We start from the raw sequence: 27,456 nt of genomic DNA, 5'->3' as shown, positions 1-27,456 counted from the left end.
CAATGGAAAGAAGGCTGGGTAAAGTCAGAGGGCAAGTGGTACCTTCCGATATGGATGGGGCAGCTCATAACACCCGTGATGGACAGAGGTCACTGGTCCATCTATCTGTGATGTGTGTGATTGTGTATTTCTACACTAGCTTCAGCCGGGTGCAGTTTTCTGTGTTCACTTCATGTTTCTCATGATTGAGATTGGGCCTAAGCAAATGTGAGATTCGCATCATGCTCAAACTATCCCTCTATTGCACTGTGACAAATGTGTACTTTTAAAATAAGTGTTAGGAGGTGGTCCAAGATGTACCCTAGATTTGGGGTGTCTGTGCGAGGAGGTAAGTTCAGGATCTTCCTACATCGCCATCCACAGAGGGTGCCATCATTGTGCTCTCCCTCTGCTAAACTCCCCGGTGCCAGTGTCTCCAGAGGAGAGTTTTCACACACATCTGGTGCCCTAGTTTTTGCATCTCGTATCCCAGCTTTGTGGTAGCAGCCCAGGGGACACCCCTTGAACACCTGGCTCTAAAGGCCAAGGGGCTTGCTTTCCTGGTTTCATGGGAGTGCAGCAATCGGAGAGAGCGTTCTTGGCAGGCTTCTGCCCCCAGCACACTGTACAGATGGCAGACTGAAACACCCCCAGTCTTTCTGAGAAGGAAGCCCATTTGTGTGTCCAGGAGCTTTGGCTGGAGGTGAGGCCCACAGAAATGCTCTCAGGGAGTGAAGGCTGGTGGACATAATCTTACATTCTCCCTCTCCCTCACTCCAGCTTTCTGGCATTTCCCAGAAAGGAGCTCATATCCTTGTCTGGTGCCCTGATTTCTGCAGCAGCCACCAGGGGACACCTCTATATCACCTGGCTCTGAAAGCCAGCGGGGCTTACACTCGTGGGTCCCACAGGACCATACCCAACAGAGAAAGTGTTCTTAAACAGCTACCACCTTGAGGACACAGCAAGCAGCAACAGACCCTGGAGCTCAGTCTGTCTGTGAATGAGGCCTATAAGCTTATCAGAATAGCTGCAGTGTGAGGCGCAGGCTTCTAATTAAGGACACATCAGAGGACTGACTGTAAACCGTTTCAAAGACCTTGGAAGGCAGGTGTTCTCTTCACTCTCTGTACTGTGTTCCAGAGTGCCAGCATCTCTTGGAGGAGAGCTTTTACATGTGTCTGATGTCACAGATTTTATATCTGGTGACCACTCCTTCAAGACAGGGAAAGGTAGGTGTTTCACCTAATACACAGAAATAAACACAGAGAGTCAAACAAAATGAAGAAACAGAACAATATATTCCAAATGAAGGAATAAGATAAGACCTCAGAAAAAACCTTAATGAAGTGGAGATTAGTAATTTACCTGATAAAGAGTTCAATGTAATGGTCATAAGATGCTCACCACACTTGGGAGAAGAATAGATGAACACAGTAAGAACATCCATAGCGGTAGAAAAATATAAGAAAATACCAAACAGAGCTAAGGATTACAATAACTAAAATGAAAAATACACCAAATGCATTAATCAGCAGACTAGATAAAGTAGAAGAAAGCCTCAGTGACCTCGAAGACAGGACAAAGGAATTCAAGTAGAGCAGCAAAAAAAAAAAAAAAAAGAATTTGAAAAAGGGAAGATAGCTTAAGGGACTTATGGGACAACATCAAGCAGAATAATATTTGTGTTTTAGGAGTCCCAGAAGGACCCCTATAACACAAATGTGAAACATGTCTACTTCAAGAAAAAAGAAAATATCTCAAATAAACAATCTAACTTTATACCTCAAGGAACTAGAAAAAGAAGAACCAACTAAGCTTAAAGTTAGTAGCAGGAAAGATGTAACAAAGATCAGAGTGGAAATAGATAAAATGGAGACTAAAAAGACAATAGAAAATATCAATGAGACTAAGAGTTGGCTCTTTGAGAAGATAAACAAAATTGACAAACCTTTAGCTAGACTCTCCCACCCCCGCCAAAAAAAGAGAGAGGGCTCAAATAAGTAAAACCAGAAATGAAAGAGGAGACATTACAGCTCATACCACAGAGATACAAAGGATCTTAAGAGATGACTGTGAACAGTTACATGCCAACAAATTGGACAACCTAGGAGAAACTGGTAAATTCTAGAGACATACAACCTTCCAGGACTGAATCATGAAGACATAGAAAATCTGAATAGACTGCTTACTGGAAGAAATCGAATGAGTAATCAACAACCTCCCAACGAACAAAAATTCAGCACCAGACAGCTTTACTGGTGAATCCTACCAAACATTTAAAGAAAAATTAATACCAATCCTTCTCAAACTCTTCAAAAAAAATAAATAAATAAAAGAGGAGGGAACACTTCCAAACTCATTTTAAGATGCCAGCATTACCCTGATACCAAAACCAGACAAGGACACCACAAGAAAAGAAAATTACAGGGCCATAGCTCTGATAACCATATACACAAAAATCCTCAGCAAAATGTTAATAAACTGAATTCAACAATACACTAAAAGGATCATATGCCATGATCGAGTGAGATTTATTCCAGAGATGCAAGTTTAGTTCAACACCTACAAATCACTCAACATGATACACCATGTTAACAAACTGATTTATTTGGAGACTGAAGTATATGCTTCCCATCTTTCCCTTTAAGAATATAGGTCCCTTATAATCAGGCATTGAGTCTTTGATTTTCATCATGAAATATATATCCTTAACACATAGTGCTTAATGTAGTAACATCCATAACCATAATAGCATGACATGCTCTAAAAAAAAAAAAAAAAGTAGTAACAACAGCTCAACCAAAACAAAAAAGTCATAGCGTGGCTCAGTCTGTAATGTCAGGATCTGAGCTTGTGTGCTTTTTACCAGTTCCTGGAGTGCGTTTTAGATGAACCATCTATTCTGGGTCATCCAGTCCCCCTTTTAATCTATGATGCCCATGTGTGAGGAGCTCGCTTTCTAGGATTACAAATAAAGAGGGTGGTTTTAGGAAAACCTAATTGGGCAAATACAAAACTAATTCTTTAACCTTATTCTCATTAGCTTCATGGTATAATTAGGTGGAAGTTCCTGGTCCTTCTATAAAAATCAGTAGTGTTCTCTTTAAAGCATTTACCAGAGATTGAAAAGATGAAATAATCCTGAACAGGCACTAATGGATTTATCATTATTACTTGAATTCTTATTCACCTGCTATTATTCAGTCATGGATCTTCATCTCTGCAGAAGAAGCCACCTGGTTTAGTGGAAATCATTCATACATTAGAGTCAAATCAGCCAGGATTGAAAATCTGTTACCTTCTGTTTTTTTAACGACAAATTACTTCAAGGTCTCTGATCGTTGGTTTCCTAGATAATAAGAGATTAATAATATAATGTACTTGATGAGGTTGTAATGAGGAGGAAATTAATTAATATATGAAGTCCAAGTTAGCACTTAGTAAACAACAGTACCTACTAATTATTTTCTTATAATATTTAAGAAACAGTTTCTTAAAAGTCATCCCCTGTGTGCCTTTTCTAGCATGAGAAGCTGATACATGAATTGGAAGAGGAGAGACACTTACGTCTTCAGAGTGAGAAGCGCTTGCAGGAGGTGACACTGGAGTCCGAGAGGAACAGAATTCAGATGCGTGGCCTGCAGCAGCAGTTCTCCAGGTATTGTTCTGCGCGGAGCATCTTGTTTCAGGAGGTGCATCTCTCCCTGCGCCAATTACACCTTTGCTTGTGTTTCCATTGTGTAAGCTTGTGTTGCATTTGAGGAGCTATTGAGCAGCAATTCAGACCTTCTCTTCTAGCCAAACCATCCGATTGCATTTGGACCAATTTTCTGGAACTTTCCGCTTGTACCTCAGTCTTGGCTTTATTGAAGCTGGTTGTCTTTTCTTCCCCAGTGGCTTTCCAAAGTATCTTTCAGTAAGATGTGGTGGTTGTGTGGCCTATAGGCATGATCTGTGAAAGGCCAGCCAGGAGAATGCCGTTTTACTGGTCCTCATAATCCTATTTTCAGGTAGAAAGAGTGTGAATCATCCAGTAAGCTCTTACTCCTTATTTAGAGTAAATATTTAGAATCTGTAAAAAAAAAAAAATCAAAATCAATGAGTTTCTTTCCTTTAAAAAGACATAACTTGAATTTGAAAGGAGTCTGGAAAAGTAGCACTTCTTTGATTTAATTCCAGTACAGTAAGAATCTTTCAGCTTTCAATTACAGTTAATAGGGGGCCAAGGACTTCCCTGGTGGCACAGGGGTTAAGAATCCGCCTGCCAGTGTGGGGACACAGGTTCAATCCCTGGTCCAGGAAGATCCCACATGCTGCAGAGCAGCTGAGCCTGCGAGCCACAACTACTGAAGCCCACGAGCCACAACTACTGAAGCCCGTGTGGCTAGAGCCTGTGCTCCGCAACAAGAGAAGCCACCGCAATGAGGAGCCCGCACACCGCAGCGAAGAGTAGCCCCCCGCTCGCCGCAACTAGAGAAAGCCCACGCACTGCAACGAAGACCCAACGCAGCCAAAAATAAATAAATTAATTAATTAAAAAAATATATATATATATGGGGCCAGGTAAAGATTCATCCTATTTAAAAACTCTTCATTTTCATGGAAAAAACACAGACTTGTGCAGTTACAATCCTGGGACCAGATACGGGCACCCTATGAGGAACAGTTTGCTTTTATTTTCATGTTTCACTTCACCATTTGCAAAACCAGGAAAATAATTTTTGATTCTTTTCTCCCTCGTGAGGTTATCCCAGGCAGAATCCAGTTTGAGACATTGCCCTAAAATTTTCTTCAGCAAACTGGGTGGGTCTTATCTTTCATTTACCACTGGGACTTGGATATGATTGGTGATGGATAATTGTGCTTCCTCATTATGAGGCTTTTACATTGACAGCTTAATTTTTAGGTGTGTTGCAGGGAGAGAGCAAAGTTGAGCCTTTGGATGATTTATCTCATGGAGGCTCATACCACGAATGTGTGGAATTTGGGTTTAAAGGCATCTTGGAAGAACAGGGTAGGAAGGATGGATGACTCCTCCGTTTCAGAGTCATAATTTAACACCCTGTTCAACTCTTGGAGCCCATGATAATACAGGTGCTGTAGAAACGCACCAATCAATACTTTAACAGACGCATGCCCCACCCCTCTCAGGCTATTACTTATACAACCTTGCGCTCAATTTTTCATTCTATCCGATGGCAAATCTCACTTTATGTCTCCAAACTTGAAATAATAGCTCCTCCCCCACTCTCCGAAGCCACTTTAAAACAAGTACCATTTTGTAACACTTGCCATTTTAATGATACAAGAAAGGAAGGTGCAGATATTGCTACCCTTGTACTGTCTAATTGAGATGTCTCTGTACTCAGGCTGTTGATTTACAGGGCGTGAGGCACCCGGCACAGTAAATTACTTTCATACGACGCCAGGTCATCTGCTGTAAATCAAATGACAACCCCATACAGATTTGAGTTGCACAAGAGCTGAGGCTACATTCTAGGTTGAAAGAGAAGATAATTATTTGTAAAACAAATAGTGGGTGGTTTTACATACTGTCTTTGTGAAGATTTTTTGCCCCAACATAATCAGTTTTCTTTTTTCTTTTTTTCTTTTTTGCGGTACGCGGGCCTCTCTCTGTTGTGGCCTCTCCCGTTGCGGAGCACAGGCTCCGGACATGCAGGCTCAGCGGCCATGGCTCACGGGCCCAGCCGCTCTGCGGCATGTGGGATCTTCCCGGTCACGAACCCGTGTCCCCTGCATCGGCAGGTGGACTCTCAACCACTGCGCCACCAGGGAAGCCCCATAATCAGTTTTCTTAGTAAGCTTCATTGACACTGAAAGTTCAAGTCCAGTTATAGCCAGACAACTAATGTAAATCAGCAAAAGATGGGGGGAGAAAGCATATGTAACAGAGAAGATAATTACACGATAATTTAAGTAGACCCACTAAACCATTGCTGATGGCCTTTTACATTTTAAACTTTGGTTTGTAAGATGTTTCTAGTTAGGCTTATTCAAACAATCCTGTTACTATAATCTAAGTCTTTGTAAAATTCTCAGTATTACAGAGCTTGTCTATAGCATGTCACCCTTGGACATGGTCAGTATCTAAATGCTCATGTAAATAAGTTCTATAATCCAAATAATTGCATTAAATTGAAAACTTTTATAGTCATAATTTTCTCCTTCTTTTCCTGGGTTGACAAGTTCCTTTTGTACATGATGATATCTGAGATGTAATGTAGGCATACTTTGAGTATGGTTCATGGAATGAGTTTACTTTTTAGAATAATGTAATAGCCTACCTGTTCAAAGGGTGCGAAGTGACTTACAAGAAAAGGTAGTTTTACGGTAAGACTGTTAAAATAAAAATGGAAAATAAAGACCATGAAAGGGGAATGTGGCGAGTAATCACACTTACACAGCCCAGCATGCTTTCTGAGAGTGAGCATTTAATTTAGCTCTAAAATTCATGGCAGACAAGATTAAAAGGAAAACACAAGAGGATATGTAGTTCTTATCTCGTAGACAAAGGCTACTACTCCCTAAAGAGAGAAACATTATCTTTGGCAATAAACTCATAGTAGAATGCATCTCATAGGCCCCTCCAGAGATGGCATTAAAAGATATAATAGACAGTGGTCCACGATAGTGCAAATTGGGATTAATTTGTAAAAGTATTACTGCTTCTGCTATGTCACTTATGTCTATGAAGTTAAGTAATTTCACACTGTATGATTTAGGAATTCTAGGTCTATGCCTAAGTGAAAACAAGTAAAGTAGGAAGAACTCTAGTGCTAAAGGTTCTCAAGTTAAGCACTATACTTCAAGTTCATGGGGACATGTAAATATACATGTGTTGTATTTTTCCAGTACCTCTTTTATGAACCTAGAGCACAGAGGCATGAGATGCTGAGGCCTGGGCTGAGTTGGGTAAGGTATTTTTCTGGTATGTTTGATAGTACCGTAGCCATGGAAGCATCTAAACAGTAGTCAAGGAGATTCTGAGTCTCAGATTCAGGGCTGATGCGAGGCATTGAAGGGAAAAATGAATAATGAAGTTAGAAGCTGGGGCAATTAGGTATATGTGTGAAGTAGAATTCAGGTGTCAGAATGAGCGATTCAGAACTACTTTGAGGCTTGATTTTATGCAGTTTCAGTTAAGTGATGGGCTTGGTGGCTTAAACGCACCAGGCAAACCTGAGCATTTGTGATTACCTGTGTTAGTGAGTAATGGGATCACGTAGGTGATAAAAATCTATAAAAGTGTTTAAATGAGTAGTTCTCTTTTATGTCATCACCAAACCTTCGTCCATAAGCCCTTCCTCCTCCTGACCTCTGATTAGGATATAATGATCAGCAGTGGTCCAAAATTTGGGCAATTAAAAAACTGTGACTAAAGGTTACATAATTAGCTCTAAGCTCATAAATCAGAAATTGCCTTCACTGAGGGTGATTCAGGCAGCCATAACAAACTTAATTTAGACCATTTACCTTCTTTAATATAAATACAGAGAAGAAAAAGGATACTTTCAAAGTAAGCCTTCCCCCATAGATGAAGGCATGAATCAAGACAGATGCAGTAAGGTGGTACTTAAAGGCAGGTGTTGGTATCATTCAGGCTGCTCCTTCCTTCTCATTATTTAGTGATATAAATCAAAGATGCTTTCCAGATGTCATAAGGATTGTTTAACCCATTGTCTGTGTCGTATACATGGCTGGGCATATTTTATGTGGGATTCGCTTTGTGATCTCCCCTATATTCCATAACTGTCTTTATCCTCCCTTTAACCATTTTGAACTGTGATTGTCGAGCCAGCCAAGGTCAGTGGGGCGAACTGAGGCTATGTATGTAAAGATAATTAGTGTTTGAACCCCCAGCTTCATTACTCCACCTTGAGTTGAATGAAATGTTTGTGTATCAGTTAGATTCCAGGGACAATGTCTCCAACCAGGTGGGGTGTATTGAGGTGGAGTAACAATGATTTCTAAAAAACAGACTTCTGAAGAAATAAGGGACTCTACAGAGTTGATTTCATGCAAACCATGCATGATTTGCACAAGTATTTGAGTTGGTCCCTTTGGAAACAATCTAATCAATGTGTAGGCTATTACTGAAAGCTGCTGTTTATATAGGACAATCAACTGCTTTTATTGTGTGCACAATAAGATAGAACATAGTATGTATCCTCAAAAAATGTAGACTCCAGATGGAGAAGCCGTATGTACATATATGAGCCAAACAACACATTTATAGTTTAGCTATAAATGAAGGGAAATTTTGTCTAAATTCTGGACAGCCAGACTTCATAGTTGTTAATAGTATGTTATCATGCAAAGGCATGAGTCAAATCAGATGAAATTAATGATTGGGTAGTGATACTAGCAATAATAAGACACGTGTTTATCATGTGGCAGCTCTATGCTGCAGTATATTTGAAGCTTTGAATTAGAATCAACCTGGTACTCTCACCATCAAGCAGACATGTTTTGTAAAAGATATGCAGTTAGCAAACCACATCACACCCAAAGCATCAGGAATCAATCACTGTTTCCCTGCAGCCTTGAAAAGTTCCAGGCATATGTGTGTGTGTGTGTGTGTGTGTGTGTGTGTTTACTTGATGCAGTGTAAATTTCAGTAAAGGGAACAATTAAGCTTTGTCGCTCATAATTGACTAAGATAGTTAAAAATCACCCAAATGCAGTCCAAGCTTGCACTCTCTACCTCCAGAATTTCTCTGCACCTGTTTTGACCTTCTCTCCTGCACTGTTATCTGCTGCCTTGAAGCTATTTCTTTGCTTACGGTAAGGGGATTTCTCCTCTCACAGTTGATTGCTATGCTGAAGTGCAGTCTGCTGCTTGCTGAACTTCAAGGAGATGTACATGGAGCCGGTTTTACTGCCTAACTCGTTCACTGGTTGCTGTTCACGTTATCAGCTCTCAGAGACTTTATAGAATCCTAGGGTTCATTATCCACTGCCCATTTGGAAGCTGTAGGCATCTGGCATAGAAGTGTGTTGAAGAAGGTAATATGCCCTTCAGTGTTCTGCCCACATATTCCCTTTTACCTCCGTATCTGTCTGGTACATTAAAAGAACATTTTCTCGGGCTTCCCTGGTGGCGCAGTGGTTGAGAGTCCGCCTGCTGATGCAGGGGACGTGGGTTCGTGCCCCGGTCCGGGGAGGATCCCACATGCCGCGGAGCGGCTGGGCCCGTGAGCCATGGCCGCTGAGCCTGCGCGTCCGGAGCCTGTGCTCCGCAACGGGAGAGGCCACAACAGTGAGAGGCCCACATACTGCAAAAAAAAAAAAAGCACATTTTCTCTACATTTTTAGAAGGAGTGAAATGTAACAAGATGAGGACAGCCGCCAGTTGACCTTGGGGCAGTCAACAGCACAGGCCCTCTGACCCTCTTCTACACTTGTTCCTGCCCCAGAGTCTTCATCAGCTTTAACCTGTCACAGACGCTGGCTCTCCTCAGTGCCTTCTTCCTCCTGATGAATGTAGAGGGCAATTTTCTGTTGATTTGGAATTGCGATTTCCACATGATCAGCAATATTTCTTGCTGTCATAAAAATGGAGTCTTGTCATAAAAATGGAGGCCTCTCATTTGCTCCTCTGGGTGAATTTACCAGAAGTTAAAAATGGCAAAGCAACACTGGTCAAATGATAACTTTTCTTCAAATGGCAACAGACGGAAGAAAGGAGTTTACGTGGCATCTTCTTTAAATGCTTGGTTAACATAATATGGATCATACTTTGATGTCAGAAATGTGTATCTTAGTATCTGGCGTGTAAGTTCTCACTTGAGCAAAGCAGAGAGGGGCTAAAATCAATTATACAGAGAATGGAAAGAAAGGAGGCCTTTTTCAGCAGTTACTAACTTAATATGAAACATTCCTTGATTCCCCTGTAGTTCTGCTTCTGTATAAGACATGACGACCTTGTCACAAGTTTTTAAAATTCTTAACGGAGTTATATATTGTTGAGTAGACAACATGAAATTTACATCGCCTATTATTCAAGCCTGGTAGAGAAAACAATCGTAACATAAAATTTAGTTCCAATTTCATTTGAAAGAGCACTGTCCTATTGAATGGGTTTTCTAGGACCTGGTTCTAGCCCCACTTCTAACTAGCTTAATAATGGTGGTTAAGTAATTTGACCTTTCTGGATCTCATTTCGCTCATTTGTAAAATGAGGAAGTTGAATTGCACTATAGTTTTATAATGCTTTTTAGGCTTTTGAAAAGGCCATGTATTAGAACTGAAATGCATTTCTTTTTTTTTTTATAATCTTTATTGGAGTATAATTGCTTTACAATGGTGTGTTAGCTTCTGCTTTATAACAAAGTGAATCAGCTACACATATACATATTTCCCCATATCTCCTCCCTCTTGCATCTCCCTCCCTCCCACCCTCCCTTTCCCATCCCTCCAGGCGGTCACAAAGCACCGAGCTGATCTCCCTGTGCTATGCAGCTGCTTCCCACTAGCTATCTATTTTACGTTTGGTAGTGTATATATGTCCATGCCACTCTCTCACTTTGTCACAGCTTACCATTCCCCCTCCCCATATCCTCAAGTCCATTCTCTAGTAGATCTGTGGTTTTATTCCTTTCTTACCCCTAGGTTCTTCATGACATTTTTTTTTCTTAAATTCCATATATATGTGTTAACATATAATATTTGTCTTTCTCTTTCTGACTTACTTCACTCTGTATGACAGACTCTAGGTCCATCCACCTCATTACAAGTAGCTCAATTTCATTTCTCTTTATGGCTGAGTAATATTCCATTGTATATATGTGCCACATCTTCTTTATTCATTTGTCCGATGATGGACACTTGGGTTGTTTCCATCTCCGGGCTATTGTAAATAGAGCTGCAATGAACATTTTGGTACATGTCTCTTTTTGAATTATGGTTTTCTCAGGGTATATGCCCAGTAGTGAGATTGCTGGGTCATATGGTAGTTCTATTTGTAGTTTTTTAAGGAACCTCCATACTGTTCTCCATAGTGGCTGTACCAATTCACATTCCCACCAGCAGTGCAAGAGTGTTCCCTTTTCTCCACACCCTCTCCAGCATTTATGGTTTCTAGATTTTTTGATGATGGCTATTCTGACTGGTGTGAGATGATATCTCATTGTAGTTTTGACTTGCATTTCTCTGATGATTAATGATGTTGAGCGCTCTTTCATATGTTTGTTGGCAGTCTGTATATCTTCTGTGGAGAAATGTCTATTTAGGTCTTCTGCCCATTTTTGGATTGGGTTGTTTGTTCTTTTGTTATTGAGCTGCTTATAAATTTTGGAGATTAATCCTTTGTCAGTTGCTTCATTTGCAAGTATTTTCTCCCATTCTGAGGGTTGTCTTTTGGTCTTGTTTGTATTTTCCTTTGCTGTGCAAAAGCTTTTAAGTTTCATTAGGTCCCATTTGTTTATCTTTGTTTTTCTTTCCATTTCTCTAGGAGGTGGGTCCAAAAGGATCTTGCTGTGATCTATGTCGTAGAGTGTTCTGCCTATGTTTTCCTCTAAGAGTTTGATAGTGTCTGGCCTTACATTTAGGTCTTTAATCCATTTTGAGTTTATATTTGTGTATGGTGTTAGGGAGTGTTCTGATTTCATTCTTTTACATGTACCTGTCCAGTTTTCCCAGCACCACTTATCGAAGAGGCTGTCCTTTCTCCACTGTACATTCCTGCCTCCTTTATCAAAGATGAGGTGGAGCGAAGTTATAATTACGCTGTTATAACCAGGGCTTCTTGAAGTTCTAACAACCAGATTTCCTGTTAGGAACTTGGAGTGGATTGTCTTATTCTCCATGTTTTGATGACAGTGATGCTTTGTGGGACTGGGCTTCCACCATGTCTGTTTTGGTTACTTGACTCTGGAGAAGTTGAGATGAGAAAACTGCCATGCCTAGATTGAATATTTCTGTTGAGGACAGTCAAATTGAATACTGAGAAACCTGGCTGGTAAAAGGAAATGAAGATCCTCTGCTGTGATCATAACCATTATTGCTCTTGGCTCTTAGGTTGTCTGCTTTAGGATTTATTTGAAACAGTTTTGGGAAAAGCCTGAACAGAGAGAACTTCATGACAACCAGAATTGTTTTCACTTCTAAACAATTTCTCTGAAGACATAGTCGTCAGTAAAAATACCAGTGATTTACTCTCTCCTCCAAATGTCTTTTCCAATTACCTATTATAGCTCTTAATGTATTACTGTCCCTACCCAACACACTTTTTCTTTTAAGAAAATAGATGCAGGATATGGGAGAATATGTTTCATTTTAAAATTGGAAACTAAATTCATTCCTGCTCTAAATAATAAATGTCTTTTTGGTCAGATTTATAGAAAATCCATCTTTTAAGTGTATAGTTTGACCAGTTTTGACAAGCATATGCCATCACGCAACCACCACTGCAATCAATACAGAATATTTTCATGCCCCTGAAGAGTTCCCTCATTTGCCTATGGTCTGTTCCCTCTCCACACCCTAAGACCCTGGCAGTGGCTGATCCGATTTGTCTCCCTGTAGTTTTGCCTTTTCCAGAAATTTTTATCATTGAAGTTATAAAGTATTTAATTTTTTGTGTGTATCTGGCTTCTTTCACTTAGCAAGTCTTTTGAAATGCAGCCTTGTTGTTGCATATATCAGTATTTCATTCCCTTTCATTGCTTAGTCATAATCCATCATATAGAAGTACCACCATTTGTTTATTCATTCACCCGATGATGGATTTCTTCCAGTTTTTGGTGATTATAAGGTTGTTATAAACATACAACTTTCATTCCCAGGTCTCAGGATGTTTCCATCTCATTTAGGAATAGGATTACTGTGTCATATAGTAAGCCTATGTTTAACTTTACAGGAAACTGCCAAACTGTTTTGCAGAGTAACCATGCCATTTTGCATTCCCACTCTCAATGTTTAGGGGTTCTCATTGTTCCATACTGATGAATCCTTCTTGAGTGTTTTTCTCTTTTTTTTAACATCTTTATTGGAGTATAATTGCTTTACAATGGTGTGTTAGTTTCTGCTATATAACAAAGTGAATCAGCTGTACGTATACACGTATCCCCATATCACCTCCCTCTTACGTCTCCCTCCCACCCTCCTTATCCCACCGCTCTAGGTGGTCACAAAGCACCAAACTGATCTCCCTATGCTATATGGCTGCTTCCCACTATCTATCTATTTTACGTTTGGAAGTGTATATATGTCCTTGCTACTCTCTCACGTTGTCCCAGCTTACCCTTCCCCGTCCACGTATGCTCAGTCCATACTCTGTGTATGCGTCTTTATTGCTGTCCTGCCCCTAGGTTCATCAGAACCTTTTTTTTTTTAGATTCCATATATATGTGTTAGCATATGGTATTTGTTTTTCTCTTTCTGACTTACTTCACTCTGTATAGCAGACTCTAGGTCCATCCACCTCACTACAGATAACTCAATTTCATTTCTTTTTATAGCTGAGTAACATTCCATTGTATATATGTGCCACATCTTCTTTATCCATTCATCTGTCATTGGACACTTAGGTTGCATCCATGTCCTGGCTATTGTAAATAGAGCTGTAATGAACATTGTGGTACATGACTCTTTTTGAATTAGGGTTTTCTCAGGATATATGCCCAGTAGTGGGATCGCTGGGTCATATGGTAGTTCTATTTTTAGTTTTCTAAGGAACCTCCATACTGTTCTCCACAGTGGCTGCATCGATTTACATTTCCACCAACAGTGCAGGAGGGTTTCCTTTTCTCCATACCCTCTCCTGCATTTAGTGTTTGTAGGTTTTGTTATGATGGCCATTCTGACTGGTGTGAGGTGATACCTCATTGTAATTTTGATCTGCATTTCTCTAATGCTTAGTGATGTTGAGCATCCTTTCATGTGTTTGTTGGCAATCTGTATATCTTCTTTGGAGAAATGTCTATTTAGGTCTACTGCCCATTTTTGGATTGGGTTGTTTGTTTTTTTGATATTGAGCTGCATGAGCTGCTTGTAAATTTTGGAGATTCATCCTTTGTCAGTTGCTTCGTTTGCAAATATTTTCTCCCATTCTGAGGGTTGTCTTTTCGTCTTGGTTATGGATCCTTTGCTGTGCAAAAGCTTTTAAGTTTCATTAGGTCCCATTTGTTTATTTTTGTTTTTATTTCCATTTGTCTGGCAGGTGGGTCAAAAAGGATCTTGCTGTGATTTATGTCATAGAGTGTTCTGCCTATGTTTTCCTCTGAGAGTTTTATAGTGTCTGGCCTTACATATAGGTCTTTAATCCATTTTGAGTTTATTTATGTGTATGGTGTTAGGGAGTGTTCTAATTTCATTCTTTTACATGTACCTGTCCAGTTTTCTCAGCACCACTTATTGAAGAGGCTGTCTTTTCTCCACTGTATATTCTTGCCTCCTTTATCAAAGATAAGGTGACCATATGTGCATGTATTTATCTCTGGGCTTTCTATCCTGTTCCATTGATCTACATTTCTGTTTCTGTGCCAGTACCATACTGTCTTGATTACTGTAGCTTTGTAATATAGTCTGAAGTCAGGGAGCCTGATTCCTCCAGCTCCATTTTTCTTTCTCAAGATTGCTTTGGCTCTTCGGGGTCTTTTGTGTTTCCATACAAATTGTGAAATTTTTTGTTCTAGTTCTGTGAAAAATGCCATTGGTAGTTTGATAGGGATTGTAGTGAATCTGTAGATTGCTTTGGGTAGAATAGTCCTTTTCACAATGTTGATTCTTCCAATCCAAGATCATGGTATATCTCTCCATCTGTTTGTATCATCTTTAATTTCGTTCATCAGTGTCTTATAGTCTTCTGCATACAGGTCTTTTGTCTCCTTACGTTGGTTTATTTCATGGTATTTTATTCGTTTTGTTGCAGTGGTAAAGGGGAGTCTTTCCTTAATTTCTCTTTCAGATTTTTCATCAATGCAAGAGATTTCTGTGCATTCATTTTGTATCCTGCTACTCTACGAAATTCATTGATTAGCCCTAGTAGTTTTCTGGTAGCATCTTTAGGATTCTCTATGTATAGTATCATGTCATCTGCAAAGAGTGACAGTTTTACTTCTTCTTTTCCAATTTGGATTCCTTTTATTTCTTTTTCTTCTCAGATTGCTGTGGCTAAAACTTCCAAAACTATGTTGAATAAGAGTGGTGAGAGTGGGCAACCTTGTCTTGTTCCTGATCTTAGTGGAAATGGTTTCAATTTTTCACCATTGAGAATGACGTTGGCTGTGGGTTTGTCATGTATGGCCTTTATCATGTTGAGGTAAGTTCACTCTGTGCCCACTTTCTGGAGGATTTTTATTATAAATGGGTGTTGAATTTTGTCAAAAGCTTTTTCTGCATCTACTGAGATGATCATATGGTTTTTTCCTTCAGTTTGTTAATATGGTCTATCACATTGATTGATTTGCGTATATTGAAGAATCCTTGCATTCCTGGGATAAACCCCACTTGATCATGGTGTATGATCCTTTTACTGTGCTATTGGATTCTGTTTGCTAGTATATTGTTGAGGATTTTTGCATCTATGTTCATCAGTGATATTGGCCTGTAGTTTTCTCTTTTTGTGACATGTTTGTCTGGTTTTGGTATCAGGGTGATGGTGGCCTCATAGAAAGTGTTTGGGAGAGTTCCTCCATCTGAAATTTTTTGTAAGAGTTTGAGAAAGATAGGTGTTAGCTCTTCTCTAAATGTTTGATATAATTCGCCTGTGAAGCCATCTGTTCCTGGGCTTTTGTATGTTGGAAGATTTTTAATCACAGTTTCAATTTCAGTGCTTGTGATTGGTCTGTTCATATTTTCTATTTCTTCCTGTTTCAGTCTCGGCAGGTTATGCATTTCTAAGAATTTGTGCATTTCTTCCAGGTTGTCCATTTTATTGGTATATAGTTACTTGCAGTAATCTCTCATGATCCTTTGTATTTCTGCAGTGTCAGTTGTTATCTCTCGTTTTTCATTTCTAATTCTATTGATTCTAGTCTTCTCCCTTTTTTTCTTGATGAGTCTGACTAATTGTTTACCAGTTTTGTTTATCTTCTCAAAGAACCAGCTTTTAGTTTTATTGATCTTTGCTATCCTTTCCTTCATTTCTTTTTCATTTATTTCTGATATGATCTTTATGATTTCTTTCCTACTGCTAACTTTGGGGTTTTTTTCCTTCTTTCTCTAATTGCTTTATGTGTAATGTTAGGTTGTTTATTTGAGATGTTTCTTGTTTCTTGAAGTAGGATTGTTTTGCTATAAACTTCCCTCTTAGAACGGCTTTTGATGCATCCCATAGGTTTCGGGTCATCGTGTTTTCACTGTCATTCGTTTGTAGGTATTTTTTTATTTCCTCTTTGATTTCTTCAGTGATCTCTTGGTTATTTAGTAGTAGTGTAATGTTTAGCCTCCATGTGTTTGTATTTTTTGCCAAGTTTTTCCTGTAATTGATATCTAGTCTCATTGCATTGTGGTCGGAAATGATACTTGATACGATTTCAATTTTCTTAAATTTACCAAGGCTTCTTTTGAAACCCAACATATGATCTGTCCTGGAGAATGTTCCATGAGCACTTGAGAAGAAAGTGTATTCTGTTTTTGGATGGAATGTCCTATAAATATCAATTAAGTCCATCTTGTTTAATGTATCATTTAAAGCTCTTGTTTCCTTATTTATTTTCATGGTGGATGGTCTGTCCATTGGTGAAAGTGGGGTGTTTAAGTCCCCTACTATGATTGTGTTACTGTTGATTTCCCCTTTTATGGCTGTTAGCATTTGCCTCATATATTGAGGTGCTCCTATGTTGGTTGCATAAATATTTACAATTGTTATATCTTCTTCTTGGATTGATCCCTTGATCATTATGTAGTGTCCTTCTTTGTCTCTTGTAACATTCTTTATTTTAAACTCTATTTTGTCTGATATGAGAATTGCTTCTCCAGCTTTCTTTTGATTTCTATTTGCATGGAATATCTTTTTCCATCCCCTCACTTTAGTCTGTATGTGTCCCTAGGTCTGAAATGGGTCTACTGTAGACAGCATATGTACAGGTCTTGTTTTTGTATCCATACAGCCAGTCTGTGTCTTTCGGTTGGAGCATTTAATCCATTTACATTTATGATGATTATCGATATGTATGTTCCTGTTACCATTTTCTTAATTGTTTTGTGTTTATTATTGTAGGTCTTTTCCTTCTTTTGTGTTTCCTGCCTAGAGAAGTTCCTTTAGCATTTGTTGTAAAGCTGGTTTGTTGGTGCTGAATTCTCTTGGCTTTTGCTTTCCTGTAAAGGTTTTAATTTGTCTATCAAATCTGAATGCGATCCTTGCTGGGTAGAGTAATCTTGGTTGTAGGTTTTTCCCTCTCATCACTTTAAATATGTCTTCCCACACCCTTCTGGCTTGCAGAGTTTCTGCTGAAAGATCAGCTGTTAACCTTATGGGAATTCTTTTGTAGGTTGTTTGTTGCTTTTCCCTTGCTTCTTTTAATATTTTTTCTTCGTGTTTAATTTTTGATAGTTTGAGTAGTATGTGTTCTGGCGTGTTTCTCCTTGGATTTATCCTGTGTGGGACTCTCTGTGCTTCCTGGAGTTGATTGACTATTTCCTTTCCCATATTAGGGAAGTTTTCAACTATAATCTGTTCAAATATTTTCTCAGTCCCTTTCTTTTTCTCTTCTTCTTCTGGGACCCCTATAATTCAAATGTTGGTGCATTTAATGTTGTCCCAGAGGTCTCTGAGACTGGCCTCAATTCTTTTCATTCTTCTTTCTTTATTCTGCCCTGTGGTAGTTACTTCCAGTATTTTATCTTCCAGGTCAGTTATCCATTCTTCTGCCTCAGTTATTCTGCTATTGATTGCTCTAGAGAATTTTTAATTTCTTTTATTGTCTTGTTCATCATTACTTGTTTGCTCTTTAGTTCTTCTAGGTCCTTTTTAAACATTTCTTCTATTTTCTCTATTCTATTTCTAAGATTTTGGATCATCTCTACTCTCATTACTCTGAATTCTCTTTCAGGTAGACTGCCTGTTTTCTCTTCATTTGTTTCGTCTGGTGGGTTTTTACTTTGCTCCTTCATCTGCTGTGTATTTCTCTTGTTTTCTCATTTTGCTCAACTTACTGTGTTTGGGGTTTCCTTTTCACAACCTCCAGGTTTGTAGTTCCCATTGTTTTTGGTGTCTGCCCCCAGTGGCTAAGGTTGGTTCAGTGGGTTGTATAGGCTTCCTGGTGGAGGGGACTAGGACCTGTGTTCTGGTGGGTAGGGCTGGGTCTTGTCTTTCTGGTGGACAGGACCACGTCCAGTGTTGTGTTTTGGGGTATCTGTGACCTTATTATGATTTTAGGCAGCCTCTCTCCTAATGGGTGGGGTTGTGTTCCTCTCTTGCTAGTTGTTTGGCATGGGGTGTCCAGCAGTGGAACTTGCTGGTTGTTGAGTGGTGCTGGGTGTTAGCACTGAGATGGAGATCTCTGGGACAGCTTTTGCAGTTTGATATTACGTGGGGCCAGGAGGTCTCTGATGGTCCAATGTCCTGAACTCGGCTCTCCCACGTAAGAGGCTCAAGCGTGACACTCGGCCGGAGCACCAAGACCCTGTCAGCCACATGGCTCCAAGCTTTGGAACTCCAAACTCCAGAGGTCCTCCTTTTGACGTGCTGCCTCTCCCCTTCTTCCTTGAATTTTTGACTTAATGAATTATTCTAAGGTGAGACTTAATGAATTTTTCTAAGGTGAACATTCTTGTAACCAGCATCAAGTCAAGAAAGAACACTCTGCCAGCCCACCTAATCCCCTCCACATCCTTCTTCCCAATCTCAACCCTTATCTTCCCCCAATAATAACTATTATCTTGACTTTAGAGCAGTAACCTCCCAGTGTTTTTAAATGTTTTTATTGAAATACAGTTGATTTACAATGTTGTGTTAATTTCTGATGTGAAACAAAGTAATTCAGTTTTATTTATATATATATATATATATATATATATATATATATATATATATATATATATTCTTTTTTATATTCTTTTCCATTATGGTTTATCACAGGATATTGAATACAGTTCCCTGTGCTCTACAGTAAGACCTTGTTGTTTATCTATTCTGTATATGGTAGTTTGCATCTGCTAATCCCAAACTCCCAGTCCTTCCCTCTGCCCCCGTCCCCTTGGCAATTTCGTAGATATGTTCATTTGTGTCATATTTTAGATTCCACATATAAGTGATATCATGTGGTATTTGTCTTTCTCTTTCTGACTTACTTCACTCAGTGTGATAGTCTCTGGGGTCATCCATGTGGGCGCAAATGACATTATTTTGTTCTTTTTATGGCTGAGTAATATTCCATTTTATATATATATATATATATATATATATATATATATATATATATATATATATATAATATACACCCCCCACACACATATTCTTTATCCATTTATCTGTTGGTGGTTTAATACTTTTTTTCATTTAATGTGCATCCCCAGACATTTTAATCTTGTCTGTTTTTTCTAAAACTGCATATATCTTTTAGGTTCCTGTTATCCGAAAGGTTACCCTACATCACTTGCTTTTTCTTCAAATTTATCTATTGAAAAATCTAGAGCAGTTGACCGATAGAGTTTCTCACAGGCTAAATTTGTTAATTACTATTCTTGGGACAGTTCAACATGTTCCTCTGTCTTCTATATTTTCTGCAGATAGGCAACTGCCTATTCCATACATTGTTCTTAATAATGATCCAAATAATGAGTTAAAAGTTTTTGTTGCCTATCCAAGGGGCAGAGAACGCTTCTCATATCCCCATGTATCTTTTGTACTATTACTAATGACCTTTGCCATGGTGTTCATTCAAAAAATTTTTGTTTGAATTTGGTTGAAAAATAAATGCATGAATACAAGAATGAATGAATACCTTCACTGAAGCAAAAAGGGGCAGCCAGCATTGTACTATGAAAGACTTAGATTAAACATATGGAAGAATTTTAAAGATAACGTGTTTATGATAGAAACTTGCTTTCAAGAGAGGTTTTAGAATGGCCATTCTGGGGATATTTAAAATTTTGATAATAGTCATCATTCTTAGAGTTATAAACTATGATGGCCTGGGAGCATGAGGAACCGATTTCCTGTTCCTGGGTTTCTGTGATAGAGTGCTCACCTATAAAAGATGAGTTGTCTGCTTCAGAATATTCTTTGCAGAATTCCTGTCTGCAGGGTACTAAATGGAATTTGGTGCATTGAAAGTTCACTTCCCGTAGGGTAAAGTTTACTTTCAGAGTGTTTTTTGACCCTCAGATAACATTTATACCAGTCTGTCTGGGGTAGCATATGGGACAGTGCAACAGCAGCAGTCTGAGTAGCAAGGATTGTTGTTCTGATTACCTTTTTGGTCCATAGGCAGTGCATTTAACAAATGGTATTCCCACAGAGTGTATTTCTGTGTGCTGATTGTAAACACTTGGAACTGTTCTTTTGGATCCTTTGTTTAATTTGGGAAAAATAATTCAGTGAAGATGGTCGTTGGTTATAAATGTCTACATCTGTCGCTAACAAACAGCCTCAAGCTTTTAAGAATGTTTCCAGGGAATAAAGTAGGGAATTAGCTGTGCTAAAGCTACGGGGTTCTGACAAAAGAAATGTGTCATAGTTTTCATTAACTTGTGTTTCAGAATTCTTTTCACATTTCTCCTGACCCAAGGTTTTTCACCTGTTGACTGGAGTAGCAGCAAGCGACAGGAGGCATTTTCTCATAACACCAATATGAGTTTCATTTTACGTAGTTTCAATAGCATTTCAAGCTGTTAGGTTTTATGGTTAGTGTTTTTATTAATATTGATATCAACATGGCCACTAAGTAGTGACTTTTACACTTCTTTTATTGCTCAGTGTTTCCAAAACCATTCCCTATATTATTTCATTCACTTCTCACTGTAATCTTAAGTGTAGTAGGCAGGACATATTGCAATATCATAATTTAAATAAATACAATATTTTAAAATTTTTATTTTATTGAAATATAGTTGATTTACAATGTGTTAATTTCTGCTGTACAGCAAAGTGATTCAGTTAGATGTATACATTCTTTTTCCTATTCTTTTCCATTATGGTTTATCACAGGATATTGAATATGGTGCCCTGTGCTATAAAGTAGGACCTCATTGTTTATCCATTATATTTATACCAGTTTGCATCTGCTAATCTCAAACTCCTAATCCATCCCTCCCCCACACCCCCTTCCCCTTGGCAACCACAGGTCTGTTCTCTATGTCTGTGAGTCTGTTTCTGTTTCATAGGTAATTCATTTGTGTCATATTTTAGATTCCACATATAAGTGTTATCATATGGTATTTTTCTTTCTGACTTACTTCACTTAGTATAATAATCTCTAGGTCCATCCATGTGGCTGCAAATGGCATTATTTCATTCTTTTCTATGGCTGAGTAGTATTCAATTGTGTATACATACCGCATCTTCTTTACCCGTTAATCTGTCAATGGGCATTTAGGTTCTTTCCATGTCTTGGCTATTGTGAATAGTGCTGCAGTGAACATTGGGGTACATGTATCTTTCTGAATTATAGTTTTGTCTGGATACATGCCCAGGAGTGGGATTGCTGGATCACATGGCAACTGTTAAATAAATACGATATTGAAACTTAAAAAAATGAAGTAAGTTGTTCATGGTCACATGGTGAGGTAAGTACCAATCTAAATACTAGGACTTCTGACTTGTGGTCAAATACTCTTTCTGTTCCCACTTTCATTCATTTTGTAGTTTATAATCCGTGGTAGAAAATGAAGTTTCAGATGATATCAGAAGTAATTGTAGTTCATACAGTTCTCAGCCTTGATCATAAATTCATACTTTCTGCCACTGATGGTGTTTCTTTTTTCTTTTTTAAAAAAATATTTATTTAGGGGCTTCCCTGGTGGCGCAGTAGTTGAGCATCCGCCTGCCGATGCAGGGGACACGGGTTCGTGCCCCGGTCCGGGAAGATCCCACATGCCGTGGAGCGGCTGGGCCCGTGAGCCATGGCCGCTGAGCCTGCGCGTCTTGAGCCTGTGCTCCGCAATGGGAGAGGCCACAACAGTGAGAGGCCCGCGTACAGCAAAAAAAAAAAAAAAAAAAATTTATTTATTTGGCTGTGCTGGGTCTTAGTTGCAGCACGTGGGATCTTTGTTGCAGCGTGCAGATCTTTTAGTTGTGGCATGCGGGATCTAGTTCCCTCACCAGGGGTTGAACTGGGGCCCCCTGCATTGTAGGGGAGGTCCCTGATGGTGTTTCTTAAACTTGTTCATCATCACCTGATTGAGACTGTACCCAGGAGATACACGGGCTGGAGGGGTAAATGAAATTATATCAGATTAAACAGAAAACTTGGTATCTGTCATTTTCTTTTTTCAAAATTCATAAGGCAAGTTCAATCGTTGTATCTTTAGTGCCTCGTTTATGGTCTGCATTATCAAGTTATCTCGGCTGATATTTTTGTACTGCATTATCAAATTAACTAGGCTGATGGTAAAGAGAGTATTTCCAAACATCCAGACTGCCCTCAAATTACAATTACATTTACTATATAGATTGCCTAATCATTGGATTTAGCTAAGATGACCCAAATTTCCCCTCTGCAGTTGGCTTGGACAATATGTATTTAGCTAACAGAGCCCAGCTCCAGATTTACTTTCTCCTTGATGCCTTGTAGAGCATTCTACTTTCCTCACCTGATTATTGTAAGACTTTAATCACATAATTATATATTTTTCTTGCTAGCGTCTTTGGACCTCAACCTATGTGTTCCCCTAGAGTAGACCATAAACTTCTTATGGTTTTAGAGTGATATATAGTGGGTGCTCAGTAAATGTAATAAATGAATAAAGTATTAATAGTATTTCTAATGTGCCCTGTTGCTGTTTTACCTATCATTTATTGAGCCCTAGCTGTGGATTACATCTGGTCATTCTGTTGCATCATATTTACCTAAATAACTTTCAGATATCTGATTAATTTTATTTAATTAAAAATTTTTCTTTCCATTCAGGTGGTACTGTTACATTAGGAGGAAGGTTTTGCAGGCACTATTGAGATCCAACCGTGACAACTTTTTTTTATAGGGAAAAGTTGATTTGACCCTGTGTTAAATGAGATGGGGAGGGAGGGTGGGCACAAATTAAGTCAGTTCTGTCCCCTGCTCCCTCAGGATCTGACGGTAAAGCTAGAGTCACACTTGGGGGAAAAAAAATCAGGTTAGATGAAACCAAATCTTCGCTGCAAGAAAGGGAGAGAAAAATGATCTAAGAAAACCTCTGCTAGCCAGAGAGGGATTCATTTGAGATGGGTATTGAAGCATTGAAAACTGAAGAAAGGGCATTTTAGGTTAAGAGAACAGAAGACAAAGATGGGCCTAAAGGTGTGAGTATTCCCAGTGGGTTTTAGAAGCAGCTGATGGTCATGTGTGGCTGGGACTCTTCCTATAAAGCCCTTATTTAATCACACTAGCCCTTTGAATCAGGCCTTCAGCATTCCCTTGCGTCTTGGATAGTGAGAGAATGCCTGGCCCACCTTTTTTTTTTTTTAGATTCAACACGAATATTTATTATCACAGAGTCATTTTCATAGACCATGTTTATTCCTTTTATTCATTCTTGATAGGCACAATTAATGTTTGCTTTTACCAAAGACAAGGAATGTGGCTTTCCTTTGATTTTACCTATTGTCTATTTGGGTACTGTCCATTCTCAGACACAAAGGTGGAGGTTTATCCGTACATGGTCTAGGCCAAAGTATTCTGTTTCCTCTTCCCAGGGTCTAGGCTTTGCTGTACTGCTCTCTTTTATGACTACAGAAGAAATTTATAACCCCAGCATGTAGTCCTTCCAGTGCCTCTAATAACTTACTTTTGTGAATTATCTTTCTGCCTTCCTTCCCCTTTTATCCATTCCTTTATACAACTCTTATATTTTTGCATTTATTTCTGGTTCCCAGCAAACAAAATAGAAGTTGGCCTACCTTTGTAGTGTTCATCTTGGGAACATCTCAATCACTCAAGTCAATCTTACTTTGAACCCTTTCCCTGAAGCCCAGCGGTCACCTTTGATGTCAAAAACACTTTAAGAATTGATTTCTGTTCACTCAGCAATTCACATTATTGTCAAGAGAGTCCCCAGTGAAATAGTAATATATTTAGTATACTTCCAATATGTATGACATATAACACTTACAAGTCTATTGCCTTTTCAGAAACAATCACCAAAGCATATGTTATCAGGAAACACCCTACAGGTCTGTGTAATAGATTTGAATGGCTTCAAGTTTGTGCAGACCTAGATTTTCTGAACAGTCTCTCTTGGGTAAAGAATTGAGTAGTAGAGTAGTAAGGTTGTAGGAACTGCCTCAGTGTACCTAAAGCCTGATTTAGGAAAGGCCAGGACCTTGGAGATTACAGTGATGGTGAGGACATCCATCATTTAATTAAACCTAGAGAGGCAAAGGACTAGGTCTAAGTGCACAAAGGGAGAACTGCTTAGATGTGAATAGTGGCAAAGCAGTACACTTGAAACTTCTATGATGACCCTTTAAACAGAAGATACGTGAGATGCAAATGTTTAACTAATCTAGCTTTTACTGGCAGTTAAGGAGAACTAACCATGTGTCAGATACTCTTCTAGGTGCTAGGGATATAGCAGTGAAACAGAAGAGAAAAAGTTCCCTTCCTCATGAAGGAAACATAATACTACATGTAATTTAATTCTTAACCCTCCATGAAAAATATTCCTATTATCTCTCTTTCAAAGATGAGGAAACTGAGGCTCATGTAGGTTGAATAACATAACCATTGTCACACGGCTTGAGTGTGACAATGGGATTTGAACTCAGATAGCCTGCCTCTTAACCATTACTCTATACAGCTTCCTGTTTCTGTTATACCTACAAAAGAGCAAGTGAACTAGTATTTATTGAGTATTAACCTTGTACCGGTAACTTTGGGGGTTGCTTTAAACATGGAATCTCATTGCTTACAATCCTGTGCAGAAGTATTAGTATCCATATTTTATAGATAAGAAAAATAATGCTCAGAGAGGTTAAGTAATTTACAAAAGGTCACACAGCCAATAAACAGCTGAGCCAGGTTTCAACAGGTCTGTCTGTCCCTTGAGATATATTTTCTTCCTATTGTACACTACAAAAAGTATTAGATGTTAAGCTTCTCAAAGCTTCAGTATTTGTTTCAGTGCAATCTTTATCTTTGGAGCAAGTACATATAGTTACTGTTTTGGATATATACCAGTTTACTAAAATTTTTCTTCCAATGTTTTCAAGAATCAATGTGTACCTATTCATCGCTTGTCATATGTTCTGCATGTCTGACAAGTGTCTCTGTCATTTTGCATAATACACAAAACGTTGTTTCAGGCATATATTTTCAAGCTGGCTCACCCTACAACTTATAATAAAGTTCAAATATCATTGCACCCTTTTTCAGAATTACTTGATTAAGGAGCCTTTAGCAATTTGAGAAGTTCATCTTTAGTTAAATTTGCAGTAAATATTAGATGTAAATATGATGATTTATGAAGTCAATATTATTTCCATTACTACTTCTGAAAATATGCTCACCCAATTTTCTTCCTTATTTTCAACATTTCTATCAATGTTTTTCTCCATATTTTCATAGAAATATAATCACCAAATCACCAGAAGTAAGGAAAAAATACCAGTAGAAAAAGTTGGGTATATATATTATGCTACAATATATCTAAGAAGGAAGTGAGTTTTGTGCACATATGTGTATGTACACGTGTAAAAATATATGGAAAGAGGTATATTGTGGAGGATAAAGTAAAACTTTAAAGATGGTTAACTCTAGTGAGAAAGAGAGAGGATGGGACAGGAATAGAAGCTAAATTTCTCTGAATAAACTTTGTTTTGAGAATTTGACTTTTAAAATATATGAATGTTGAATGTAATTATAGCATAACATCTAATTTAAAAATTCTGAAAAACTGAAAGCACAACAGAATGCATCTAACTGTAAATTGAGTTGATGACAAAACTACATAGAGAAGAATCCTTTGAAGTGACTTCAAGACAGAGAAGTTCATACATTCATAGTAGGATATATTAGAGACAAAAAGAAAGACACATTATGCTGTACACCTAAAACTAATGCAATGTTATATGTCAAATACATAAATAAAAATGAAAGAATAATAAAATCAATGATCTGAAGAAAAGAAACACAGAAAGTGTAATTGTTTTTAGTAATCATATTTTTGGAGGTCCTGTTGCTATTGTTATTCTGAGGCTGTTTTTAAAAAGACTCATGATCCAATTTGAAAAGGCTTCTGTCCATCAAAAATATCTCAATTTGTGCATCAGTAAGAATAATAACAGTCGTATGTTGAAACACATCAGCTATGGCTAAATCCTTTTGTTCATAATGATACAAAACAACCCCAAAACAACCTTCAGAGGATGCTGAGGAAGCAACTCATTATTTTCAAAACCGATATTAAAGGAAAGGAATGAAGCATTTATTGTGTCTTTCCTTTAAGAACTGTAACTAAATCACTATTGAGGGGCAAGTTTCTCTTTATAGGATGTTTTAGCTAATAAATGAAGACAGAATGATATAATTAGAATATATTTTGCAACTCCTAATGAAACAGTGACTCTAGGTAGTGATCATCATTGGCAGCTAACATCACAGGGAAAGACAGTTGTCTGTTATATACCTCCTGGTAAATACACAACGCCACCTATGAAACACATTGAACCTGAATGTAATCAAGCCTGCAGATCTAATCACCAATTTACAGGAAACATCATGAAAATAGGTTAGGCAAAATTCGAACTACGAGAACGTCTATAGGACAAACAGCCTGGTTTCTTCTTTGCAAAGAAATTGCAAGGAGGAAAAATAAGGTAGGGAGAAAATCTATAAATTAATGAGTCTTGAGACGTTGTGTGGACCTTATTTGGATCCTGATTTGAACAAACAGTAAAAAGAAAACAAATGAGGTATCAGAATGTACGAAATGGTTGGAAGATTTGTATCCTTCCTGGATATTTTATACAGTTCATGAATTTTAAGTGTAGTGTAATGTATGGTTACTTTTTTTTTTTTTTTTGCGGTACACGGGCCTCTCACTGTTGTGGCCTCTCCTGTTGCGGAGCACAGGCTCTGGACACGCAGGCTCAGCGGCCATGGCTCATGGGCCCAGCCACTCTGCGGCATGTGGGATCTTCCCGGACCGGGGCACAAACCCAGGTCCCTTGCATCGGCAGGCGGACTCCCAACCACTGCGCCACCAGGGAAGCCCTATGGTTACATTTTTAAGAGAGTCTTTGTAGTCTGTAGATATTGACATAAATAAGTGATTTGCTTTAAACAATCTGGAAGGGGGATAAGGAGTAAATGTGAAATCTTATTGGCCACGTGTTGATTATAATTAAGCTGTGTGATGGGTACATGAGAG

The 27,456-nt window shown here is 38.5% G+C and overlaps 1 protein-coding gene across 5 annotated transcripts in view; it reads left to right on the top strand.

Moving 5' to 3' along the window:
* NCKAP5 (NCK associated protein 5) overlaps positions 1-27,456 on the top strand; it is a 1,063,262-nt gene that overhangs the window by 575,650 nt on the left and 460,156 nt on the right. For all 5 annotated transcript variants that reach the window (XM_081241961.1, XM_081241963.1, XM_081241960.1 and 2 more), the window contains exon 5: positions 3,507-3,640. In XM_081241961.1, the coding sequence (XP_081098087.1) occupies positions 3,507-3,640 (134 nt within the window). The remainder of the gene's footprint in view (positions 1-3,506; positions 3,641-27,456) is intronic.

Source organism: Mesoplodon bidens, assembly GCF_964165515.1.
Source record: "Mesoplodon bidens genome assembly, chromosome: 8".
NCBI classification, from domain to species: Eukaryota; Metazoa; Chordata; class Mammalia; order Artiodactyla; family Ziphiidae; genus Mesoplodon; species Mesoplodon bidens.
The sequence above is the reverse complement of the archived record's forward strand: the minus strand, read 5'-3'. Positions and strand labels throughout refer to the sequence as shown.